This window comes from Periophthalmus magnuspinnatus, chromosome 5 (genome assembly GCF_009829125.3).
Source record: "Periophthalmus magnuspinnatus isolate fPerMag1 chromosome 5, fPerMag1.2.pri, whole genome shotgun sequence".
Taxonomy (NCBI): Eukaryota; Metazoa; Chordata; class Actinopteri; order Gobiiformes; family Gobiidae; genus Periophthalmus; species Periophthalmus magnuspinnatus.
Window position 1 is genome coordinate 14,587,930 of NC_047130.1, and position 26,722 is coordinate 14,614,651.

General features: G+C 38.7%; 2 protein-coding genes across 3 annotated transcripts; both read left to right on the forward strand.

Annotated features, from left to right (window-relative positions):
- Positions 1–2,920: 2,920 nt before the first annotated feature.
- Positions 2,921–13,919, forward strand: cd8b (cd8 beta). Its single transcript, XM_055221846.1, has 7 exons — positions 2,921–3,009; positions 4,569–4,714; positions 7,223–7,427; positions 7,665–7,754; positions 8,038–8,124; positions 8,912–8,945; positions 13,841–13,919. Exons 1-7 carry the CDS (start codon positions 2,958–2,960, stop codon positions 13,917–13,919), a joined length of 693 nt encoding a protein of 230 aa, XP_055077821.1. The 5' UTR covers positions 2,921–2,957.
- A 2,932-nt stretch (positions 13,920–16,851) lies between these two features.
- On the forward strand, positions 16,852–26,063 carry cd8a (CD8a molecule). 2 transcript variants are annotated; one of them, XM_033966894.2, is made up of 6 exons: positions 16,852–16,912; positions 22,625–22,960; positions 23,880–23,969; positions 24,534–24,638; positions 24,731–24,770; positions 25,802–26,063. In XM_033966894.2, the coding sequence occupies exons 1-6, from the start codon at positions 16,864–16,866 to the stop codon at positions 25,845–25,847; spliced, it is 666 nt and encodes a 221-aa protein (XP_033822785.1). In that variant the 5' UTR covers positions 16,852–16,863; the 3' UTR covers positions 25,848–26,063. The 2 variants fall into 2 exon arrangements, with proteins under 2 accessions (XP_033822785.1, XP_055078081.1); XM_055222106.1 differs by having other exon boundaries at positions 23,883–23,969.
- The last annotated feature ends 659 nt before the right edge of the window (positions 26,064–26,722 follow it).

The following is a 26,722-nucleotide window of genomic DNA, read 5'->3' on the forward strand; positions in this document are numbered from 1 at the left end:
CATGTGACCGAAGCCTTTTTCATTCACACAAACTCGTCATGTCCTTCACGTTTTTTTTTTTTTATTTCAAATAAGCTCAACATTTTTTGTGATTTGACAAATAAATGTCAGAGGGAGTTGTTTATCCCCGTGGTTTTGTGTTTGCCTCTTGGATCCTTTAAACATTACTCACATTTAAAGTGTTGCTGATCCAAAGTGTGAGGACGTGATGAGCCTTTGACCTGAGACACTCAAAGTGGAGGTTCACACTCAGAGGCAGTGGAGCAGCAGATCTGCTCCATTTATATCCACCTCAGGCCTGTGTGTTTTTGAACAACTGAACATGTGACAGAGTGTGGCTGCTCCCTGTGTCAGTAAACATAAAGAAAGAATGTTTGGACTTTTATTGATGTTTCTGGACAAACTCTTGCCCCTGAGGCACTCACACTCATCTTCATCAACATCACGCTCATCTTCATCGTTCTGAAACACTTGTAAATGTTCCTCAGAGCTTGTACTTCTCTGCTCTGTCTGCAAACCCTCTGGGGATGGAAAGAGACTCATTTTCGATGCTGGGTATAAGTTTTTACTATGATAGATTACAGTTACTTTGTAGTGTAACCTTCAGTGTTGAATGAAGTACTCAGTTTTATTACTTAAATGAAAGTACAGATACAGAGGTAAAAAGTTACTCAAGTAAAAGTATTAAAGTACACAAGCGCCGTTTGTGTTAAAATGCAGTGGTGTTGATTAAAATATTTTGGCCACACTAAAGACACAAATCAATATCTTCTTTTTTCTTATTCATTTTGCGTGCTTATTTTTGTTTGCTCAAAGCCGAAGCTTGAACTCAAAAATTTCAGTCAGGACGTTAAACATGGTAAAAATACTCCCTCAATTCATATGAAAACTACTTTTTACTTTTCAGTCCAGTTAAAAAATGTAGTGGAGTAAAAAGAACAGATAGAGCTCTCAAATGTAGTGAAGTAAAAGTAAAAAGTATCCACTGTAAAATGTACTTAAGTAAATTCTACTTAAGTATAGTACTCTACTACTTTTACTTCGTTACTGCATTACTGTGAAAATACTTGTAATGAAATGACAGTTCCTAACACGTCTACAGTGTGAGCTCATTTCAACATGTGCTGTTTACCTCTATTCAAATGTCTTTAATAAAACACACACATATTTCACTCATTTACAAACAAAAGGATGTACACTTATGTTTACAAAGTCCTAGATTAGACCTGGAATAATCCTGTTTAGACCTGGTTTAGACCTGGTTTAACTCTAGATTAGACCGGTTCTAGACCTGGTTTAGACCTGGTTTAACTCTAGATTAGACCGGTTCTAGACCTGGTTTAGACCTGGTTTAACCCTAGATTAGACCGGTTCTAGACCTGGTTTAGACCTGGTTTAACTCTAGATTAGACCGGTTCTAGACCTGGTTTAGACCTGGTTTAACTCTAGATTAGACCGGTTCTAGACCTTGTTTGGATCTGGCGACACTGAAATCTACACATAAATGTTTGTAGGAGGAGGTTTTGTGTTTTTTGGCTCTGCTGTTCATCTGGTGCCCTGGTAAACGGTGAGGTCGCACCTGCACCCCCCCTCCCCACATGTGTTTGTATGTTTGTGTGTCATGTGTTTTCTTTGACACTGACAGAGCGTCGCCGACTCTGAGGTGAGTAAAACATGACAAACTCTTTATTCTAGTGAAGGAAGATGACCACTGCTGAAACCTTTTCTACACTGTATGATCTAATGAGGGTTGATGGGTCAAATGCAGGGTATGATCTGGGTGTGATCTGTCTGAGCTCTCATGACTGATCTTACGTCTGCTTCTCCTTCTGACCATGGTATGGTGTTGTCTATTTTGAATGGAATCGTTGGACTTTTTTCTACAAACAGCTAAAAAAAAACCTTAACTGAACTTAGTGTTTCTGGGTTAAACCTACATTTGACCCATCCCTCTGTCTCAGGGTTACACCTGTCAAGAGCAGTGAACCAGGTCTGGCCCAAACCTCGCTGTAAGGGCAGGATGTTACTATCGTTTATAACATTTCATTGATTTAATTTCTTCCAGTGCAGGGTGAGGTTTGTCCGGGCGCCGTGTGTCAGACGTGCTGCTGTGCATTTGTCCCGACTGTTCAGTTTATGATCCTCATGAGCAGAACCTACAACCCTCTGTGTCCTGGGACAAGACACTTCATCCTCTCTGTTTGTGTCCCTTGTGTTACAGTGACGTTTGGGCCAGATGTGGCCCACTGCTCCTGACAAGTTTAACCCAGAGACACTGATTTTATATACAAACAGAAGACATCAAATATATGAAGAAAGATATTATACAGGAAAGAAAATATCAATTTGATTTTAAAATATAAAAAAAAAGTAATGTTTAGAGAGTTATTTAACTTTTTTTGCTACATAATTCTATCTGTTACTTATTATATCTGATGTGTTCTGTGTGTGTATAAAATGTAGAACGTAGTAAAAAAAACACCCAAGTAAAATAAATAAATAAATAAAGGTAAAGGTTCTGTGATGTGCCGCTGATGATTATGAACTGGTCAAAGATAAAATGGCACCTGCTGATGAGCTTCTACTTTTACATGTTATAATCTTTCAGAGACACTGAGGGATGGGTCAAATGCAGAGAACACTTTGGGGGTGGGTATGAAATGTATATGTCTGTAGGAGTCTGGATTTTGAACTGTTTTTGAAGCTTTTTAAAAACTGTCTCACTTCACCTGTGCGTGTGTTGTAGGACGGCCCATCTGTGATTGGCTGTTGGTGTGTCTCTCTGCGCTTTGATTGGTCCGTTAACTCGTGACTTTGTCCTTTCTCAGACTCAGACTAACAGCAGCTTTGAAACTGCTCACTGAGGAGACAACACCAGTGAGGACCAGTGAGGGACAGTGACAGGAAGGAGAAGCAGAGGGACACAGGAGGACATTTTGGACATTTTAGATCTGAAGATGGAGGTTCTTTTGTTCTGGATTCTTGTGGTCGCTGCTCGGTGGAGATCAGGTGAGGAACATTGATACATTTAAATATTACTACTACGATGTTCATACTTAGCCTCTTTGGTCCTGTTCTTGTCCTGGGTTAGTCCAAGTCTAGTCCAGGTTTAGTTCTGAGTTTAGTCCTAGTTTAAAAAATGATTCATGTTTTTAACTTAGAAACAAGCTTTATATTGAAATAAAACACATGTCTAAAGTGGGCTGCAGTGTTATGAACAAAAGCGGAAACACTGAGCAGATTTGCTGGTGGAAAGATTGTGTCAGGGCCCAACATCTCACTCAAAGGTCCAACATAACTACATAAATACTACAAAAGTGCTACATACAACTACTACATACATTTAAAGTAAATGTAACAGTTTAAAATAAGAGGAGACAGCCCTGGAGAATCAATCGTCTCAAATCTCAAATATTCCCTGTGTCACTGAATTTTCCATTTCAGAACTGTAATAATGGTGTTTTATTTTGATGTTCAATTTTTCATTTTATTATTATTATATTTTTTTAAGAAAACTTATTTAAAATAATGAAATACAAGATGTTTCTCAGCACTTTTCTGGTGGTCTCATTTTTCAAAGTTCTGTCCTGATCTGTGTGATCCGTGTGATCCGTGTTGTGGAAGTGTGAAGAGTGTTTGGAGCAGGGCCGGGGCCTGGCACAGACAGAGCTTTTTTTTAATATGTCCATTGTATTTTATATGTGTATTTGTGTAGCACCTTGGAAACCATTTTGTTTCTGAAATGTGCTGTGTAAATGCAGCATATTATTATTATTATTATTATTATTATTATTATTATTATTATTATTATTATTATTATTATTATTATTATTATTATTATTATTATTATTATTATTATTAATATTATTATTAATATTATTATTATTATTATAGTTAAATGTTGTAATTCTGTGTCTGAATGTCGCCTCGTCCTCGCCCCTCCTCAGTGTCTCAGTGTCCAGAGCACATTTTACAAACAAAACTGTTTCCAAAGAGACCGGACAAGGAATGACATAAGGTGTAAATGCTGCTTATCGTATTTATTCATTAAACTATACCCTGTCTCTCACCCGTCTCACCCGTCTCACCCGTCTAACCCGGGCCGGCGCTTGTCACATCGGGGCCACTCTCAGATTCAACCAATGTCTGGAACACAAAGTTTGTATACATACCACCGGTAACAGCCTTTTGGAGCTCTTTGGACCGGGTTTACTCCTGGTTTAGTCCTGGTTTATTCCTGGACTAAGCCAAGACTAAATTAGCTAGAAAGTATCGGCATTCAGCAGATACTTTTTAGCTGTAAGTATCTCAAAAATGCTTCTATCAACTGATGCCAGAACACCATTTATTTCCTTTAAACAAAAATAAAATAAGACAGAACTTATCCAAATGTGGTATGTCCTGTTATTTATCTCAAGTAACGACAGAACAACTTTGTCCAAATAAAAGTTTAAACTTTCTGAGACTTCTTGTCCTGACTACAACAGTAAAACATTTTCAGTATTGGTGCCAATATCTGACAGTATCAGATGGAGTCGATACCCGGTCTAACCCTCTCTCTCTTTCAGTCCCTGGTCAGGACTTTGCTGTAGAGCCTGTCCGGTTCCTGTACCCGGTCCTGGGCCAGGACCAGACTATGGACTGTGACTGCGACAGTTTTCACTGTGAGCAGGTCACGTGGTTCCGGACACTAACTACAGAGGGCGTCATACAGGTCAGTCCCACACAGCATTACCATTAGATTTGTGATTTAGGAAGGGCATCTGACATACAGTGTTGGTACAGATCTAAACTACATAAATATGTCCATTCAAACTGTGATTTTGTTTTGATAGTTTAAACAGAGATCGACATGTGTTTGTTTTTATTTTTCATGTCAGATGCGATATCGATTGTTTAGAATCTAGATGAACCAATAACTAATAAACTCTGTGAATACTTTGGGGCCATTTTGGATTATTTTCACTAAATTGCGTAATTTAAATTTACTACAAACTCACACAGAGCCCTTTTTTTTTTTTTTTTTACCTCAAACCTCTAAGAGAGCTGGAGTCAGGTTTAGTGCCGTTATCTCCTCACACTAGTGTTAAAATAAAGCTGTGCTCTTCTTCAAACTAAATATGGGCCTGTGCCGGACATTTAACGCTGATATTCAATACATTAACAAGTGCAAATATCGGTCTGATTATGGTTTTAATAGTTTGAGATGACATGCAGATATCAGCCTGACTGTGGTAAATATTTCCAAAGGGACGTCGCTATATAACAGTGTTTTATGATTATGAGACAAAAACAGAAGGATTATTCAGTATTCTGGAGTCCAAACAACAGCCAGAAACAACAACGGTCAGAACAAACTGTTCCACATTTAAAGATCAAATATATTTACTGGTGTATCCCTCTTCTCTCCAGAGACCAGCGCGCCGTACTCGCACAAAATTACACTTCACTTATTATTATTATTCTTACAAAAAAGTTTATCACAAATGATTTGAGTCCATCATAAAAGAGCTCAAACATGTCAGTAAATGTCATAGTTCAAGTATCACAGAAAGTGAATGCGATACTCGTGTTTGAGAGATTATTTCTACTGTCATCAGCTTTTGAGTTTTGAGTTTTTACATTTACATAAAAGCACAAATACTACAAAACTAAAGTTAGCAACACTTTCACATTTACAAAACAGAAAACACAAAAGATCAGAACATACTCACAAAATGGCTGACAATTCAACCAAAATGGAGTCGCTTGTATGTGCATATTTTTTTTCTTGTTAACCTCTCAAAAATGTGTGTGCGTAAAAGAAGTGTGTGCGCCAAAGCATTTGTTATTACATCGATGTGGCAGTTACATTTACTCAGTTACGTTTACTTGAGTAACTTTTTAAAGAAGGTGTTCTTTTCAGAGTACTTTTCTAGTAGTATACTTTTACTACTACTACTAAATAATATTTTTAGTAAGTAAGTAAGTAACAGTACTGTTACTTGAGTAATATATAGTACAGTGTAACAGTACTCTTACTTGAGTAATATATTGTACATCTCACCAATCTATAATTCGATCCTCAGACCCAAAGGAAACAAGGGAAATAATGAGAACAACAGGGCGAGGGAGTAGGGCCATTAAAGGTTGAATAGGGCCATTTAGGCTGAAACTGGAGACAATAGCTGTTTACAGTTTCAGTGTAGTTAGCTCCTCTCTTCATATAGATATAAGGCAGTGTTCAGCAGTAATCTGACCAGGACTGAAGAAGCAGCTTGGATGAGCAGCAAAACATCTTCACTCCTACAATGTTTTGTCCAACTGACAGATTTAACTTTGGCTTTTACTATGGATCAGACCTGGACAACTGAGGGATTACATAGACAATATATAGTACAGTGTAACAGTACTCTTACTTGAATAAAAGTTGTGGTTCCTCTTCAAGTGACTTGAGCTTTATGTCGACAATATGAAATGATTTGAACATTTGTGTTTCTGGCTCTTTCAGATATGATTTATTTCATGTTTTGTCACATTCACCAAACTTATAAATCAGATGTTACGTCCCGACAATTACTCTTGAGTAGTACTTTTCCCATATACTTTTTTACTTAAGCAATTTCTTGGACCACTACTTTGTACTTATACTATATAAGTAAGTAATATTATTTTGAAGTAACGTTACTCTTACTCGAGTACAGTGTTTGGCTGCTCTACACCTCTGGTAAATATGCTCTGGCCATTGTTTTAATATGTTAAATTGCATTTCATACAAATGTTTTGTTTCTTATAAATTAGTTTTGCACTTCTGGGCCACCATAGTTTCTGTAGAAGCTATTGTAGGCACTGCTCTGTCTAAGGCTTGGTTAGACTTTAACCTGATCTTTTTTTTAGCACATTTTGACCATAAAGAACTGACTTGGTTGAACTACAACAGGTGAGCTGGTTTGTGCTGTTAAACAAGTCCCTCTCAAACAACATTACAGTCACAAGCTAGCTCGCATTAGCCAACAGTTTGTCAGTTAGTCACTCTCATCTTTTTGTGTAAATTTAAATTCCTAAACAGGACAATGAACAGATTGATAACTGGCTCCTGAAAATGTACTCTTTAAATCCATTTTAGATTTAGAGGTTTCAGACTTATACCTTAACATGTTTTTTGTCAGTGTTTGCTAATGAGGTACATGTCACTGCAGAGCAGCAGTACACTCCCCTAACACAGACCCTGATCTTGGTCCAGGTCTTGGGCCGGTCTAACCAGGCGGACCGGGTATCGTATGAATCGGGTATGGAGAAAAAATTTCAGATCTTAAAGAAGGCTGGGTCTGGGTACTCGCTCCGCATACGCAATACTTCTACTGCAGATCGTGGCGTGTACTCCTGTGTACTGAAGACACACAGAACAGAGGAGCTGTGGAAAAGGGGAGTACTGTTACTGCCTGGGGGTGAGTACACATTACTACTACTGCTTAATACTTACTACTACTGCTGCTACAAGTACTACTACTAGTACTGCTACAAATACTACTACAAATACCAATGGACCCTAAAACCTAAAAGGAAATCAATCTCCCTTTCTCATTCCCTCTCTCCCTCTCTCTGTGCTTCTGAAAGTCACACAGTTTGTTATTGTGTTTATTATTTGTTTATTTCTCTTAATTTCTTTTTTGTCTCTTTTCCAGAGTCTCCAGTGACTGAGCCGTCAAAGGAGGCACCCAGACCGCCCCCCGTCCCCTTGCACTGTTCCTGCCAGACTCACTCACACTCCACAGGTCAGAGATTAGACATAATTAGTATTTCTGATAATGTCCCAGTTATAAAAATACAGCATTTAGAATCCAAACAGAAATTAGTTCAGTACAGTAGCCTGTCACCATTTTACTGAAGCGGCTGCCTCTTAATTCTCTGTCAGACAGCTCTGAAAGTAAACATGCAAATCACCCTATCTTCAGTCACAGCAGGGGTACCTCAAGGGCCAGTTTTCGGCCCTGTACTCTTCTTGCTTTATGTCAGTGTGTCTGTAGATTATTGCAGTTTACTAATTTATTTTTCCAGGTTGTGGTTCTCTGATTCTGTGGCCTTTGGTTGGAGTAGCCTCAACTCTATGTCTGACGCTACTATGTACTGTCTACTACTACTACAGTGAGTACTGCTAATACTACTTTTACAAATACTACTACTACTACTAGAGAGAGTAGTGCAAATACTTCTATTGTTACTACTATAACTACTACTACTATGACTGTGCAACACTCTGCAAATATTACTACTAATACTACATACTACAGTGAGTACTGCAACTACTACTGCTGCAAAGATCCCTACTACGACCACTATTATTACCATTCTTATTTCTAGTACTGCATTCCGTGTGGCGTCTTGAGAGACTTGAGCCTGTATAGCAGAGGTGCCCAAACTTTTCTCATTAAGGGCCACATATAAAAACACAGACAAAGCTGAGGGCCGATTGAGGGCCACAGACTGGTCCCCAATACAGTGAATACTTCAAATCTGTGTTATTATTACAAGTTACTGAACCACTAGACCTTTATTCACGCTTACATCCTCAACAGGACACATTAAATATTTGATATGGGTTTGTTATAGTAGATTTTCAGAAATGTACTGTAAAAAGTAATGTTTAAAGTAATATGGGCCGATTCACCTGGAAGCTTGAGGACCAAGAAAAATTGGTCTTTGGCCCCCGCGCCATAGTTTGGGCATGCCTGCTGTGTAGTGTAATACATTTGCAAGTGTAAAGCAGTATTATTACTAGTGCTGCTTATCTTTAAGATACTACTACGATTCATTCTGAAAATACTAGGTCTACTTTCTTTTTCTTCCAAATTACTACAACTTTAATAAATATTATATACAGTGTAAAATATACAGTCAAATATAATATACAGTTTGACTCTTGTTTGTTCAGGACTTCCCAAAAAATGCCGACATCGCTTCGTCAAGTGAGTACAGCACTGTGTTTACCTAACTATTCATATATATATATATATATATATATATATATATATATATATATATATGTTTTCATTAAATACATTTTCTTACTTTAATTTTAGGAAGAAATAAAAGCAGACTCGGGAATGACTTCTTGAAGTTGTGGTAAATCTTTATAGCATCCCAGCTGCTGGAATGAAACAAATCATCTGCCATTTTCTGTTTGAGTTTAAATTAAGCACATCATAAGAGCTACAGTTAGAAAAAAAGCTCTTTCAAATCTTCTCACAGATACAAAAATTAGTGTACAGCTACAGTTCAAAGTAAAAGTTATATTTTTGTGTTTTGTGAAAAATTCAGTTCAGATTCTTAGGATTAAACTGACTAAATGAGTACTTTGTAAGCATAACATTTTTATTAAATCTATTTGACTTTAGATAAATGCTTTCACTTTTGGTTTGCTGCACTGTACATTTATATAGTACAGTACCGATTGTTTGCAGCTCAGATTTTGTGTTTTAGTGATTCACATTTTTAAAAATCTGCACGTAAACTTAGTCCTGAAGGTCTAAAACAGCCAATAAACAACAACAGAGATAAACAGACATTTCCACAGGATCAAGAGAATACTGTTTTTTATAATATGTAAAATATATTATTTTTCATACATGTTTTTTATAGATTTGAATGTACATTATGTAAATACAACACTCTTTGTTTGGATTTCTGTTTAATTAGCAGTTTGTTGACAGCATCATTGTTTATGAGAACTTAAAATAAATAAATGCTTCACTGTGCTGTAAAAAAAGTATCAAATTCAAAATTTTTTGCTCTTCATTTGCTGATTTTGTTCCATTTGACTTATTTTCAGTCCCTCCTGTAAAGAATTTCTATTCTTCAAAAATGTTTTTTTTTTTTTTAAATTGCATTTTATGACTTAATGATTATGAAGAAGTACATTACCCACTGTTTAGACACGGTTTAGTCTCATTTTAGGATGTTACTCATAATTTAAGCCTAAATCCAGGTTTAGATCAAAAAATCAAATATTAAGTTAGGTGCTACTTACTGAGTTTTCAAAAGTATCAGAAAACAGATACTAATCGATACTAAAACTAGTACTGAAACTAGATACTCATTGTTCACAGGTATCGATACTAAAAAAAAGTCCCATTGACAGGACAGAAATGAACCTTTCCTAAATATCTTTAGAATGATCTTGAGCTGTATCTTTCACAAGTATAAGACACATAGACTAGTGTACACCCATGGACCACTATGGAACCTACCTGGACACTGAGGATTACACAGATATAAGGCCACATGGGAATAGAAAGTACTACCATTTTATGTTGAAAATTTGAACATTCTATTGTCTAAAGAAAGTGTGTTTTTATTATCATCCTGGTATCAGATTTGGTATCGAGTATCGACTCTGCTCCTTTGTATCGAAATCCGGTTTGAAATTTTAGCATCGTGACAAGAAATGGTAGTTGTTGTGAGACGTTTGACAACCGCTGACATACATCGCACAGAAGAGCTGACACTATAGCGGCACCTGTGTGTGTGACCTGTGGGAGGAGGGGTGGGGTGAGGGATAGGGTGGGGATGGGGGTGGGGGAGGTGTGAGGTTGCGGGCGCTGTGCTGTTTGTGTGGTGGTTGGATCCAGGCCAGGACAGGTCTGAGCTCAGGGGGGTCTAAGGGGGGGCTTCCTGTATCTCTCGCTCACTATCACTCCTCTGTTCTCTCTCTCCGCTCTCTCTCTCTCTTCACACAGAGACAGAGAAGAGCGTTTAGAGACGAAAGTTTTCAAGTTTGAAGTTCAGAGACACTTCTTCTGAGCGAGAATAAAAACGACCACAAAGAACCACATGGACCACAGACTGAAGACACAAGTATGAGAGATATACACATGCACCACAAAGTATGTGTGCTAGAGAGAAAAAGAGAAAGAAAGAAAGAAAAATAGGAGGAGAAGAAAACACAGCAGACAAGTGTGAGAAAGAGAAAGGGGAGGGAGAGAAAGAGAGGAAGGACAGAGAGAGGAGGGAGGGAGAGTGAGGGAAAAAGAGAGAATGAGGTAGAGGGGGACAGAGAGAAAGGGAAGATGGAAAGAGAAGGAGGGGGTAAGAGAGAGAATACGCAGAGAGAGCAGAGCTCAGTGCTCTCATACTGTGACTCATAGTGAGATGGAACCCTCGTTTCCTCTGAACTTCAACAGAATCAAAACTTCAAAATCACAATGTCATTTGTGTCTGAAGAAAGGTCAGCTTTAGTTTGGTTTAGTTTAGTTCAGGTAATTTTCACGCACGTCAGTTTAGATTTAGTTCTGGTTACTTTACTTTACATGAGCCACGAGAGTCGATCAGCTGATCCAAGAACTTATGACAATGTGCTTGAAGCAAACAGAGCCCCGTGAATACACGAGCACAGGCTCACTCTCCCTATGTGCGGTGTTCTTTCACCTGTGGTAAATACATCATGAGGATTGTAGAAATGCCGGAGGAGAAAAAGGGTTTGGAATGACACACAGACCCAAATGCAGGCTCACCTGCGCAGACAGACAGAGTCACCTGCGCAGACAGACAGAGTCACCTGCGCAGACAGACAGAGACACCTGCGCAGACAGACACAGAGACACCTGCGCAGACAGACATAGAGTCACCTGCGCAGACAGACACAGGGTCACCTGCGCAGACAGACACAGGGTCACCTGCGCAGACAGACACAGAGTCACCTGCGCAGACAGACACAGGGTCACCTGCGCAGACAGACACAGGGTCACCTGCACAGATAGACAGAGTCACCTGTGCAGACAGACACAGGAGGAGACGGGCTGATATTAAGTTGATTCAAACTGCTTCGCCAGACGAATGTGTCAAACAGCAGCTCTGCAGAGTCCATTCTTACAAATATAAATAATCTCAACAAATATATGTGATCTCCTGTTTCAAGCGCTCACGGACAAGCTGTTTACTGTGGTCTAGAGTGTGACTGTGGGTTCACACTGGCCCAAACACTGCTCTTGGAGCAAAGGCTCTTTCACATCGACCCAACTAGAGGAAGTGTGAAAACAACCTCGGTTTAGTTTACTTTGGTTTGGTTGTTCACAATAGTCCAAGACTTCACCTCTAACTGGCATGTGCTGCAGACTTTAAGGACCTATAGTACCATGTAGTACCCATAGTCCGTATAAAGAAGTGTCATGATCCTGTATTTTCTGTCTCCCCGTGTGCTCCCCCGCTCCCCTCACCTGTCTGAGCCTGGCACTGGGCGGAGTTCCTGGCTCCTCCCGCGCACACCTGGAGCGCATCTGCACAATTACCTCCACCTGCTGCGGAGCATAAGTGGAGCCAGGACCAGACACTCAGTGCGAGATCGTTTGTGTTTCTTCATCCTGTTCGGTGCCGGATCCTACGCGTCTTCACCCTGCTTGCTGGACCGTCCCTGCTCCGACCCTGCTTGGCTTATCTCTGCACTCCACGTTACTGGACCCTGGCTTGCACTCTGCTCCCTGCCCTGGTGCTGCCCGCATCGTTGTCTCCGCTGCACTCTACGTTCCGCTCCTGGATCCTGGCCCGCACCTGGCCTCCTGCTCACCACCAGATCAACCCTGGTTTCTGTAATATTATTTCACAATCTGTAAATAAACACCGTAAATCTGGCCCGAGTCTGCACTCTTTGGTCCGCTACACCCACCGTTACGACAAGAAGTGAGTGTGAGGTCACCCACAGCGTTCGGCTCCAAATGAAGCTCATCGAGGCCAATGTCCAGTGACGTGCATCTGTCAATTTTGGGGGGGGGGGGGGGAACTTAAAATATATATGTTCATATTTGTCATCTGGTATGTATTATAAACCCCCTTTCTGTTTGAATCCAATATGGAACAATATTTTTTCAGTTAAAAATATCAGAATTTTCGCATGTCCCATAACTCCGGCTCAAACACAGGGAGGAGGGCGCCTCACTGTCCTGTATGTGAAGCAAATAATGTGTCACTGACCCTCTGCATATAACAAATAAAACACTCTGACCATATGCTCTGCATTTCCATATTAATGTATGTGTGATAATATATGAAATGTATTTCTGAAACGTGTTTAGTCGCACAGATTAATGATAAAACCGCAGTAAAAGTTCTCAGTGAGGTAAACAATACGCCTGACTCACGGCAGAGGGCGCTGCTGAGCCCTGGACTATTGCACTTCTTCTTTGGTCTTGAACTCTTTTAATTTACAATCCACCTTATCAAAATGAAGATTACATTCCCTAGATAAAAAGTTTCGCAAATCTGGATTTTCAATCAAAGCAAGAGGATATAACTAAAAGAAGATCTACATCTGAGTAGAAAGGATTCAGACACAGGAAAGAACTTTACCCACTCTTTTCAACGGAGTGATTCACTCATAAAACTGTGTGGATGTCCTACAGAAACAGCCTTTTCTATTTTCAGCGAGTGACAATGTGCACTATGTAGTACAGAAGAGGAGCGGCTTGTGAAGTGAAGGAGGCGTGTTTGTGTTTTGAGGTCGTGAGACAGATGAGCCCCCGCAGTAGACCTGTATGTGAAGGGTGTGTTACAGAAACACACCTGTGTGGAAAAGCTTGTATCTCAGATGTAGATGGAGCTTTTGTTTTACCTGCAGTGATCTCCATTGAGTCGGAGAGACTTTTAAAACTGAAGGACAACAAGGAGGACTTCTACAAAAAAGTCATAGACATTTTTGTCCAGAAGAATAATTTAATGGATTTTGTGTACAAATAAAGGTAAGACCATAAACCTTTATTTTGGCTTGAAATAGGCTCAATTGGGATGTATTTCGACCTTAAATAAAAGATTCTTCACATGTTTGTGTAAAGGATAGCATAACTCATTGTCTGTCAGTCAAATTATGTTTAAGGTGCTCTTTTGGGTCAGTCAGTGCCTCATCAGCCATGAACCTCACCCCCATCACTGAGGCCAACACTTACAGCCGCTAAGGTGAAGTCCAGCTCCATATTTGGAATTCTGGCTGCAAGTATCACGGCAACCAAAGAGCCAATCAGGAGCAAGGCTGTTGAAGGTTCCTGCCAACACCACTGGTTTGACCAGAGCCTTAGCAACGCTCTCAATCAAACTTGTTGCTAATGCTCGTGGCGTTGGGGAAAGAAGGCGCCTGATTGGGCTGTTATGAATGTTCATGTCTTGATATAAGGAGAAAATTGTGAAACAAAAAACCTCAGGATAATAATAATAATAATAATAATAATAATAATAAATTTTATTTGTATTGCACTTTACATTTCAAAGAAATCTCAGAGTGCTACAGACACAGAAAAAAAAACATACAAAAACACTACAAATCAGAAAAGGCAATAAGTATAAAAAGACATTACAATTTACATTCGCAAACATTAAATAGTTAATAGTAGTAGTACTAACAGTTAAAAGTCATAAAACTTAATAAGACTGTAGAGATGGTTAAAACCATAAACTGTATATATATAAATGGACATATCTAAACTGCTAGCCGCCACGGTACAAGTAGGACGTGAGCATGGGTGCACTTCTGGCTCCATCAACAGTGGCAGTTACAGAGAGAGGGGCCACACTTATTCAGTAGAAAGTGAATTGGAGCCAGCAGCACACCCAAGCTCACTTCCTGTTTGTAATGCAGCAGCTAGCTGGTTAGCTATGTCTGTTTCTATATAAAGTCTATGGGTTTCTCATAGACAAAGACCCTGTAGTGTCTTGTTCTCTGCTCTGTGTGATGAAGCAGTGGTGGTTTCACACCGGTGCAGGCCAAACCCTGGTCGAGTGGTCCCTCTGAACAGAACAGCAGATAGTTTCACACTCTGCCTCTGCTCTGTACCCCTCTGTGTGAGATAGAAATAGTCTGTGGTTTCATGCTTGTGTAAACAGACCCAACGATCCAGTCCCCTGCTGTAAACCTCCTTTATTTGTTTCCCTCTACACTCGGAGCTCTCGGATCTCTGCTCTCTTCTCTTGGCTCCCTGTTCTCTGCTCTCTGCTCCCGACTTTCTGCTCTTGGCTCTCTGCTCTTGGCTCCCTACTTTTTGGTCTTTGCTCTCTTCTCTCTGCCCTCAGATCTCCTGTCTCTGCTCTCTGCTTTCGGCTCTCGACTCTTGACTCTCGACTCTCAGCTCCCGGCCCCCTCTATGTCGACGTTGTAGTGGTAGTAGAGTCTGATTCTGTGCTCTGGTTCACAGTTGGTGGTTTCTGTGTCTGTGTCCTGCTCTGGCCTTTGTTCTCACTGTGTGCGCCCTGTAATATCTGCTCTGCCCCCTGCTGGCTGTGGTAGAACAGTACGCGCTGAGACAGACCCTGTATTGGAGTACTGTCTTTTGTTTTCACTTCGGTAAAGGCGTACGAGTCTGGTCTCTGCTTTGAGGTTAAACCAGAATACACACATACTGAACAATATATTACATAAGTACAAGTAAAAGTACAGGGTCTGAGAAGTACATTTACTGTGCTTCCAACTAGTGCGCAGCTGTATAGAGACCGCACTACAAATCCAATATTAAAATACCCCAGAGAAGTAAAATACCCCCTTTTTAAAATGCTAAATCAGTTTGAACTAAACAGACATAGCAACAGTTTTGGACATAACATTCAGGAACATCAGGAGCCAGAGCAGAATCGAAGCAAAAGAGAGAATTTGTGAGAAGAGATGAGGTAGAGAAAGAAGAGATGAGGTGTGTGTGCTTGATATAAAACCACATTGAGAGCAGGTGGGAGGGTTAAAGGGGGTTTAGGGGGGCTCAGACACTTCACGGTCGCTGCACAGACCACAGAGACTAGTTCAGAGCTCTGCAAACAACTATGTCGTTATTTCAATTCCATGTTGTTACGAATTTGAAAATTTGAATTATTCAGGTAGTTCGTCTAGAATTGTTGATTATATTTTAGAATTTAGGATAGATGGTTAAATTTTATTTTATTATTATTATTATGTTTTAATTATTATTATTTTATTTTTTATTTTTTCCCAAATTTTAGTAACCAGATAAACCTCCCTGTGAACGAACCACAGAATGTGACCCAGTGGATGTGAGAGATCATGGAGTCAGTTCTATTTTATTTTTTTTGTTTGATTTCCAAAATGTCCCCTCTCTCTTGAACATGACATAAACTCAGGAAAATACAGATTATGTCAATTGTTTCCCAAGCGAGCAAAATGTGTCTTTAAAACTTTAAAGACTTTCTTCACAATGTTTTTTTTTATTATTATTTGAAACTACAATACTTACACAGAGCTGTTTTGTTTTCATTTAATAATAAATTAATTTGGAAAATAAATTCAAAACTGAATTGGACGGACAGTGTAACTAAAGACATTTGAACCGTGTGGAGTTCAAACATTTTTGTGGACTTCAATGTGTTTTCAGATCTTATTGTTTTATTATTTTTGTCAAAGTTGAATTCACAAAGTGTCTCCTCATGTCTGCTCGTGGAAACTCAAAGACAGGCTCCAAACTAGGACTGAAACTGGACTTAACCAGGATTATTTAGCCAGGACTAAGTCAGAATCTAACCAGGACTAAACCAGAGTTTAACCAGGTCTGGACCAGAATTTAACCAGAACTAAACCAGAATTTAACCAAGTCTAAACCAGGACTAAAACAGGAGTGAATGAGGTCTGAACCAGGTCCAAACCAAGACTAAAACAGGAGTGAATGAGGTCTGAACCAGGTCTAAACCAGGAGGATGGGGTAAGGTTAGGGGGGCTCTGGGGGTCTGAGGGGGTGGGCGGCTCAGTGCGGGGCTGGATGCACCTCTCTGATTGGCTGAGGAGGTTGCAAGTTATAAATGCACTGCTCTGATTGGTCAAACAGCTCCAGGAGGTGGGGCTGTTCGGTCTCTGGATCAAACTTCATCAAAATTTTATTCCTAAAGCAACGAGAAAAATATCAGCGTGAAATGGACTCCAAATCTGTTTTTATGTTTGGGATTCTGCTGTTTGGAACAGGTAAGAACTAAGGCACACTTTTGTCCTAGTTTACAAGGACTAAATAAAAAAAAATAAAAAAACAGAACTAAAACAGGACTAAACCAGGGCTAAAACAGGACTAAATCAGGACTAAAACAGGGCTAAAACAGGACTAAACCAGGACTAAACCAGGACTAAACCAGGGCTAAAACAGGACTAAACCAGGGCTAAAACAGGACTAAAACAGGGCTAAAACAGGACTAAAACAGGACTAAACCAGGGCTAAAACAGGACTAAAACAGGACTAAAACAGGACTAAACCAGGGCTAAAACAGGACTAAACCAGGACTAAAACAGGGCTAAAACAGGACTAAACCAGGGCTAAAACAGGACTAAACCAGGGCTAAAACAGGACTAAACCAGGGCTAAAACAGGACTAAACCAGGACTAAAACAGGACTAAAACAGGGCTAAAACAGGACTAAAGTTGTTCAAGTGTGTGTAATTACACTGTACAAAAATAATTCTTAAAGTGAATAGATTACATTTATCATTGACTGATTGAGAGCAAGGGCATCTGGCACAAAATTGTTGCTATCCACACTGAAACAGATGGAACAGAATAGAACAGAAAAAAGGATTCTTTAGTATAATGTGATTCAATACTGCCGTGTCCCCGGAGCGTTCACGTGTTGAAACCATCGACTCAAGATCTGACAGTCGGCTAAAACACATTCAACCAGACACAAAAAATAATAATAACAATAATGATAACAATAATAATAATAACAATAATGATAACAATAATAATAATAACAATAACAATGGCATTTTTATATTTGTGCAAAATGGTGAACACAAAATAAAAATGGATCTAAACTCAGTTGCTGATGAGTTAGTGTGTGTTTGCCGACGTGATGCAGATCACTTCTTTTAAACTGAGGAATCTGAATTTGAGTTTGAGAGGAAATTTACTTTTGTAGTGTTTTAAAAATACATTTTTGTGAGTTTTTATTATAGTCTTATGCTGTGTACTTTTACACTTTATATTTGCACATTGTATTGTACTGCACTTTGGCCCGACAGCAGAATGAGCTCATATTTACTCAGAGAAGTGATTAATTCTCTCAGCTACAACTCAAATTTTATACATAAAAATGACACAAATCTTCTCAATTTTGCAAATAAATTGTTCTCTCAATAAATATTGAGCCCCAAAATACACAGTTGTATCTTTCATACACTGAACCATAAATCCATATATGTAGGAATTATCAACATGTACAACTCAGGTGACCAGATTTTCAAAAGTCCAGACGGGGACACTGGACGCTCCAGTCATGATTTATTCACAGCTGACTGTCTTTGTGTTCAGCTCATTTTTAAGTATGTTTTTCTGTATTTCACCTAAACTAATAATAATAATAATAATAATAATAATTTATTTTTATTAGTGATGTGGCCTTTGTGAGCGTCGGCTCTTTTGAACATTTAACATGAATGTGTCGAACTGGATCTCACTTTTTCAAATCAAATCTTGTTCTTTCTAATTTGATGTATTTTTATGATTAACTGAATGTCAAAGAAGCCACAGGTTTTTGTTTTTTTTTTGGTTTTTTTTTATTCTAGTGCAAAGTTTTGTTTCTCTGGAACTCACTACCTAAACCCCTCCGTGACTGCTCTGACCTCAAAACTCACCTGTTTAAAATTGCTTTTAATGTTTGATTTTATGTTGTAAATTTGGTGATATTTTACTCTTGTATGTATTGCGAAGCGTCTTTGAGTGTCTTGAAAAGCGCTATATAAATAAAATGTATTATTATTATTATTATTATTATTATTATTATTATTATTATTATTAAATCTGCATCATTTCAAAGGGTAAATGCTCTCACTCTGAACCATTTTAAACAGTTAAATTTAGTTCTCACATTGGCTTCTATAAATAAATATAACAAGAGCCAGTCTTTAAAACGGCTCCTTGACACTACAGCCAAAACCATTTTTTTCATTGTTTAGTTTTTTGGTCAGTTTGGAAACTTTCATCCGGAAACAACACTGTCCACACTGCACCAGAAGAGTTTTCAATATTTAATTCAGTCAACCTGCCTCCATAGAGTTATATGGGACACTGTGACTTCAAAAGCCGTTTTCTCCAAATGCTTAAAATAGCACCTGCACACACCAAACTTTACAATCTTGTACTTAAGATTTAGACCAAATGTACAGGAGGAGTTTTAACTAAAAAAATGAGGCCAAAATGACATTTTCCATTCTCCAGAGATTTGTTTTTCTCAAATACTAAATAAGATGCAAAATCCCCTCTGTGTGTTTTAGTATCTAATATGACAACAAACAGAAGTAAGACTAAATGTCTCACTTCTTTTGACTGGCTCCATCTATTTTTGAGATTCAAATTTAACAACACTGGTGAATAATAAATGTTAAAACAGCACCACAAACTGAAGTAGTCAACATTTAAAAATAACTGGGTAGTCTTCATTGAATAGGTTGCATACTTTATGTTTTCTGATTTTTATATGCTGCTGTGCTGCTGAGCCGTTTGTGTCATTTACACATGTTTTGGCCCATGTTTTCATTACGGTTGCTAGGTAACAGTTATGTAATTACCTCTATGTCACATCTGCTGCACATGTCCAACCAGGAAGTCACATTATCAACATGATAAACTTCACCAAAACTACAAAACTAGGCAAAAGTTTGAGTTAAATTTTAAATCTTAAATAGTGAAGTGAGACTAACCTGTCGTATTCACTTTAAACTTTAATAAACCATCAAAAATGTGATAGGTTTAGAAAACATTATAATCTCACTATGAGACTTTTAAAAACTCATTCATATCAAGGTTTGTAAAGTTGGAGTTTAGTTTTTGGGATAAAATGAAAATCTTCACTGATGTTTGACTATTTGGATGTGATTTTGCAAAAGGAAAAACTTGTTTTTGAAATCGATTTTGTCACAAAGTGATGCAACATAAATGTCACAGATGTTTTAAATAGAACGTGCTGGAAAAACATAGATGTTGTAGATACAGACGTTTGAGGGTTTGAGTCTCCATCACATCATCTGTTGTCGTGTTCTTGGGCAATACACTTTCCATCTTGGAGCCTTATTTTAAAATGTACTTTTGCTCTTTGGCTTTTAACCTCCGAGTTATTTTATCAGTGATCATGATCGTTGTTTTTTCCTCACTTTAACATGTACCTGATGTTTCCCATATATGAGGAAACTCGTCCCTATACAGATACGTCACAGAAGCAGCTCTGGACGTCAAAATAAGTGCGCTGTGTGCCGCCTTTGTCTTATTATTTTATTGTCTGAGAATCAGGAAGTGCGTGTTAGTGTTGAGTAATATGGATGCATGAATGAATTAGGTAAGTGAGGAGTAACTTTGGACCAAACTAATTAAAATGAACTAGTTCTGTTTTTCAGCATTTTATAACGATCAAAATCAGGTACAATGGATCACTGGGCCCGAGTGTGAAAGTGCACGAGAGCCAGAGCCCTATTGGATTTGTACAATTTTGAGGAAACCCACAAAAATCAAGCAGTAAACAATAATGTATAGGCAAGTAAGTGGTCTTGGAAAATAGAGTTCAGTGAGCTCTAATTTTGAGTGAAGACCCCAAGAAAAAATAATGAAAGACGACTCAGTAGCACCACCTCAAAAATCAATTTTCTTTCCACCAACGGGAGCCCGGCCCAGAAAAATGTCATCAAGTCATCAAAATATTCTGATATCTCCTCCAACCATTTTTATCAAAAACTTGGTCAAAAGAGACAAAACCCATGTACAAAAAAGGTTTCCAGTTACATTTTAAATAAAATGTTGGGCGTAGTCATGGTGATCATGGTCAAGTTTTGGAAAAAATAAAAATAAAAAATGTTTCACAAACATCAGATTTGAATGGACCCAATGAAGCGCATGTGCACATTTCAGAACTGGGCATGCAATAACATGCAAATTAGGACGTTATCTTTTAAGATGGCTCTATAGCACCCCTTTCAAATTTTATAAAAAAAAAAAAAAAAAAAAAAAATCATAAAAGCCAATATATGTATTGTGGACTTGTGAAAGAATTTATAAAGAGACTCTTCATAATGAGGAACTATGTGACATTCTCATCATTACAACTTTTATCCTTTAGGCATAAAAAAATTGAAAAAAAAGATGATTAAATTAATAATAATAATAATAATAATAATAATAATAATAATAATAATAATAATAATAATAATAATAATAATTATTATTATTATTATTATTATTATTATTATTATCATCATCATTATCATTATTATTATTATTTTCTGTTTCTTCTTGTTGTTATTATTATTATTATTATTATTATTATTATTATTATTCCTTTCCACCAAGTAAACTCCTCTTGAAAGTATAAAAATCCCTGTAACTCTTGCAAAAATTGTGGATCTGGACAAACCCAATGTAGTGTTTGTGTTTTGACAAACAAAAGGACAAAAGTGTTTTTCTTGCTGATTTTGTTGTTTTGTTTAGTTCACCATATGAAACTGTAATTTTGCATCACTTAAAGGCCCATATTCAGCTGTTTTCTGATCTATGTTATAATGTTGTTTCCACATCACAGACCTGCAGTTGTGTTTTGTTTCACTCACACATGTTTCACACACAAACCCTGCACATTTAGGCTGAAGTCTTCTCTCAAATAGAAAACACTCAGTTCCACATTGTGATGTCATGTGGTAATACAGGAAGTGCTTGACTGTGTTTTTAAATTCCACACACCTTCACTAGAATTATTTGGATAATTTCAGCCCTGGAATTGTCAGTCTCTACTGAACAGAAGATAAAATAAAAACTACCACTTCATGACATCACAAGGAACGGGGCATTTTGAGTTTTTGAGATGTAGACGGACTAATAATGAAGGGTGAATGGACCTAAACACAACTCCAGGTCTGTTTTTGAGGAGGTAACAGCATTACAACGTGGCAAAAAGCTCAAAAGAGTCAGTTTTGTGTAATACACGACCTTTAGCAGGTACTATGCAAAATTGACTTTTTTGAACCATGTTCTAATGTCATCTCCTCATCAAGAAAACACCTGGAGCTCTGTTTTGTTTTATTCTGTTTCATCAATCAATTCATCCAAACTTGTCTGAGTCTCAAAAATGCTTACTTTGCATTTTGTCAGTTTAGTTGCGTCACAGGTAAAACACAAGACTTCTGCAGTTTTTAAGCCCATAAACCATCACCAGATTCATTCTGTGCTAAAATTGTGTTCACAACAAACGTGTGACTCTAGTAGCATAACATATTTAGTTCAGCATGTTGCCTTTTATTGTTTAAAAATACAAAATTCGCCCAAAACAGCATATTAAAGTTTCACTTTCATTTCTGAAAGTGAAACATGATCAGCTGCATCAGACTAATGAAACTACTGCACTTCACATCAGGTTTGTCTAGCTGCTGTGTACAGTTTTGTATCATGTTTTTATGTATTTATGGAGACTTGTTGTGTGGGAGCATGAGTGATGTAGACTTGTGGGTGGCTGTACGAGCACAGCCTGGCAGAGATCACTGAAATACTCAAAACATGCATGTATAACACCTAAAACCTCTTCAGGCATGTTTTTGATGAGGGAACAGTGTTATCACATGGGCGAAAGAAAAGTGGATTTTGCATAATATCTGCTCAACATTATCCCTGATCTTGTGTATCTTCGTCTTGTTCCTCCTCTCTTTCTCACAGCTGTGCTCTCTGCAGGAGCCTCAGCAGCGCCCTTTATAGTGAAGGTCAATGACAAGAGTCCGGTGGACATCACGTGCAAAATCCAAGGCTCGGGTCCGACTGTGGTCTGGTTCCGAGTCCCAGACAAGTCTAATCTGGAGTACATCGCGTCTCTATCCTCTGTGAACCCCGTGGTGAAAAAGGAAGGTCCGGTATTCCATTTCTTCAGCACCGAAAAGATCTCCGCCCATATCCTGGTCCTGAAAGCCTTCAACAGGAGTGCAGATGCTGGACTCTACTCTTGCTTGTCTCAAAACAGAGACATGATGTTTGGAGGAGTCACACGCCTCCAACCAGGTGAGGTCATGGGACTCCATAAAAACTTGATTTTGATCCTGATCAGCAGATGGAATTACAGCAAACAGCATAACCCTGGTCCTAACCCTGGTCCTACGCTTAACCTTAACCTGATTGTGAAAAAATATCTTGCCATAAATGTGTGAGCCTCACCCTCACACACACAGTCTGTTGTGTGGCATAACTGTATTTGGGGGTAAAAGTTTAAACCTTGGAAAAGTGTTGCATTTCATGTTACATTGTTTAAAATGTGTTGCCATTGTCGCAACAAAATGTTTAGTCCCGTCTGGAGATGAAATGCTGAGTTTTTAGGGAGTCCCGTGAGGTCATGCCCTGTCTGTCCATATAAGGTTGGAGCACTTCCTGTCTGTGACTTCCTGTCTGTGTGTAGTGACAGAATGGTGGTCAGATGTAGTGGACAGCAGACACCTGTTTGCCTGAGACGTCCACACTGATGTGTGTCTATTTTACACAGAAGGATCAGTCTGGTCTTCCTCTGAAGAGAACCAAATGTGATCGTCCAATCAGATGAGTTTATTTCAGTGACACGTGAAACAAAGCAGCTCATTGGTCACTATCATTTACAAACAAAATTACATTTCTCTTTCCTCAAAGAGTTTCATTCTTCTCTGAACGATTCTGCAGAAATCCTCCATGTTTCTCCGTCCCTGTGAGATTTTTTTGTCCTTTCTTTTTCCCTTGTAAGCAGCTATATTTGTTTTGATACGATGGGACCATGTGTGTCGCTGATTGGCTAATCTATCTGTCAGTCACAGCCATGTGAATGTATATATAATATTTCCACAGTGTATATGAACATGTCCAATCCTAAGTAATGAATAAGAGAATAATGACGTGTGCAGATGCTGTTCATGTGTGATCATGTGACTATAATCAAACTGTTTTTCAATGAAAACAGCAGAGGACCCTCCAACCACTGTAAAGACCACCATCACAAAGAAACCTGAGCCCCCAACCCCCAACCCCTGCACCTGCCCCACTCAGCCAGGTATGTACTGTACTACAATACTAATACTACTGTAGTAATACTGCAGTTCTACTGCCCCCTGCACTTGCCTCAATCAGCCAGGAAAGTACTGTACTGTAATACTAGAGTAGTACTACTGCCCCCTGTACCTGCCCCACTCAACCAGGTATGTACTGTACTGCAATACTAATACTACTATAGTACTACAGTACAGGTGAAGTATTTACAGAGAGCCCCGCCTCCTACTCTAGTACTAATACTACTGCAGTACTGCTGTAGTACTACTGCTCCCTGCATCACCCACATTCAACCTTGTATGTCTTCCTCCAAGAGCAGGGATATAGTACAGGTACATGACTGCAGTACAATCAGGTGTTGTACTAGTGTACCTCTGTATAGTAGGACTGAAGTGCTACTGCAGTATAGGTGAAGTACTCACAGAACGGCATGACCTGCCACACACAGGTAAAGTACAGTATTATGTAAATGTACATGACTGCAGTACTGTCAGGTACTGTAGTCTGGGCTGTTTAGATGTAGAGAATAGTAGTCTTTGTACTAAGTAAAAATATTTGTACTTCTCAGTGTCCGTGGGCCAGATGCAGTGCTCCGTCCTGATTTTGGCACCCCTTGCTGGAGTATGTGGGTTACTACTACTGACACTACTGTGTACTGTCCTCTACTGCAACAGTGAGTACTGCTACTACTACTACTGCTACTACTACAGCTACTACTAGCACTACTACTACTACTCTTACCACTACTACTGCCTTGTGTTCCAGGCGTGCGCACTCGCAGATGTCCTCACCATTACAAGAGAAAGTATGTCTCATTTTTTTATATTTCACGTTTATATTTATATTTATTTACAAAGAGGAGCAGAGTCTAGAGTCAAAAATAAGAACTAACATAAACACAGATCACAAACCAATCACAAAACTAACTTTCTAACTTTTATTTAAGCAGGACAGAGCAAATGTTGAGACTTTGCGGTGACATCACACTGGGGGTGTTCTACATGTTTGTCTAAAAAAATTTTCAGGAGCCTGTGGTCAATCCGAGCGTTCATGGTCCTGTTTAGGAGTTTAATTTTACACAAAAAGTTGAAAGTGACAGTAACTGAAAAAATGTTGGCTAATGCTAGCTAGCTTGTGACTGTAATGTTATTTGAGAAGGACTTGTTTAACAGCACAAAACAGCTCACCTGTTGTACTTCAACCAAGTCAATATTTTATGGTCAGATTGTGTTAAAATGAAGCTCAGATTAAAGTTTGACAAAGCCTCAGACAGAGCAGTGCCTACAGTTAGCATCACACCCCCAGAGAATGTTGATGACATCAGCTGAAGTAGCAGTTGTACAGGTTTATATTGTGTGGAGATGTTAATGCTTTGCCTGGGGTGTTCCACAGTATGGCATCACACTTCTCTAGTCTATATCCATGGAGACAAGCAGGTAGCCCCACCAGGCCAAGTTACAGGTCAGATCTGTGGAGAGGCAAGTCCGTTCACTGTAAGAGTCCATGTGTTTCAGGGGATTCCAGAGCAAAAAGATTTATTGGAGAAATTTCAAACTGATCCATTTAATACCATACTGCGGAACATTCCAAGCAAAGCATTGCAGTAACATCGCCATAGAGACAAGTAGGTAGCGAAAACCCTACAATAAATGTTACACATTGAGCCTTTAATTATGTAAAACTCTTGTTGTCCCACTGTTATTATTTCAAATGTTTCTTCACAATAACAGAGACTCTATTCTGTTGATGAACATTTGTTTCCAGATGAGTGACTCTTCACTCACCTCTAAACTTTGATGAATATTTGAAATCATAGTTTTTCTGTTTTGTTGTCAGGCCTCGGATGCCGGCTCCAGGGAAACAAACCAGCGGCTACATTTAAAACAGGACTTTACCTGAAAGTGTTTGACCCTTGTTTCCATTAGAGCACGCACAATGTTTCTTACACTGTAGATTCCTCATTCTTATCTGAAACATACAAAATAAAACTGTAAATAATATTTGAATTTTTGTTTGCAAATTTTGAAATGCCAGATTTCATACTTAAATGTAAAATCAAAACTCCAAACTCTGAAACAAATCATTTCTGTGGGTTTTGTCATTTTGAATCCTGGAAACTTTCTTGAAAAGATTTTAATCTCAGGATGATGTTTCCTCTGGACATAAAACGTTCACAGATGAAACTATGATCATTTTGTCATTTTGAGGTTGAGGTTTGAGACTATAAATATTTTCATGTTTTAAAAGCAGTTTTATATATTTACAGAATGATTTGTTTTATTTCTCTGAGAATATGAAATGTTAAAATATGTTTGTTCATTTTGATTAGTAAAAGTCTCAGGTTTGTGTCTTAACTGTGAAATAAAACATGTTTTTATCACTGTATTTGTTTAAACAAGTGTCAGTTTTACACTGAGAATTTTCTACACACTGAGATGAGAGGAACAGGAGGAGCAGAGGAGAGGAACAGGAGAGGAGGAGGTCGAGGAGCAGAGGAGAGAAACAGAGTAGAGGAGGAGGACAAGGAGCAGAGGAGAGAAACAGGAGAGGAGGAGGACGAGGAGCAGAGGAGAGAAACAGGAGAGGAGGAGGACAAGGAGCAGAGGAGAGAAACAGGAGAGGAGGAGGATGAGGAGCAGAGGAGAGAAACAGGAGAGGAGGAGGACGAGGAGCAGAGGAGAGAAACAGGAGAGGAGAAGGACGAGGAGCAGGGGAGAGAAACAGAGGAGAGGAGGAGGACAAGGAGCAGAGGAGAGA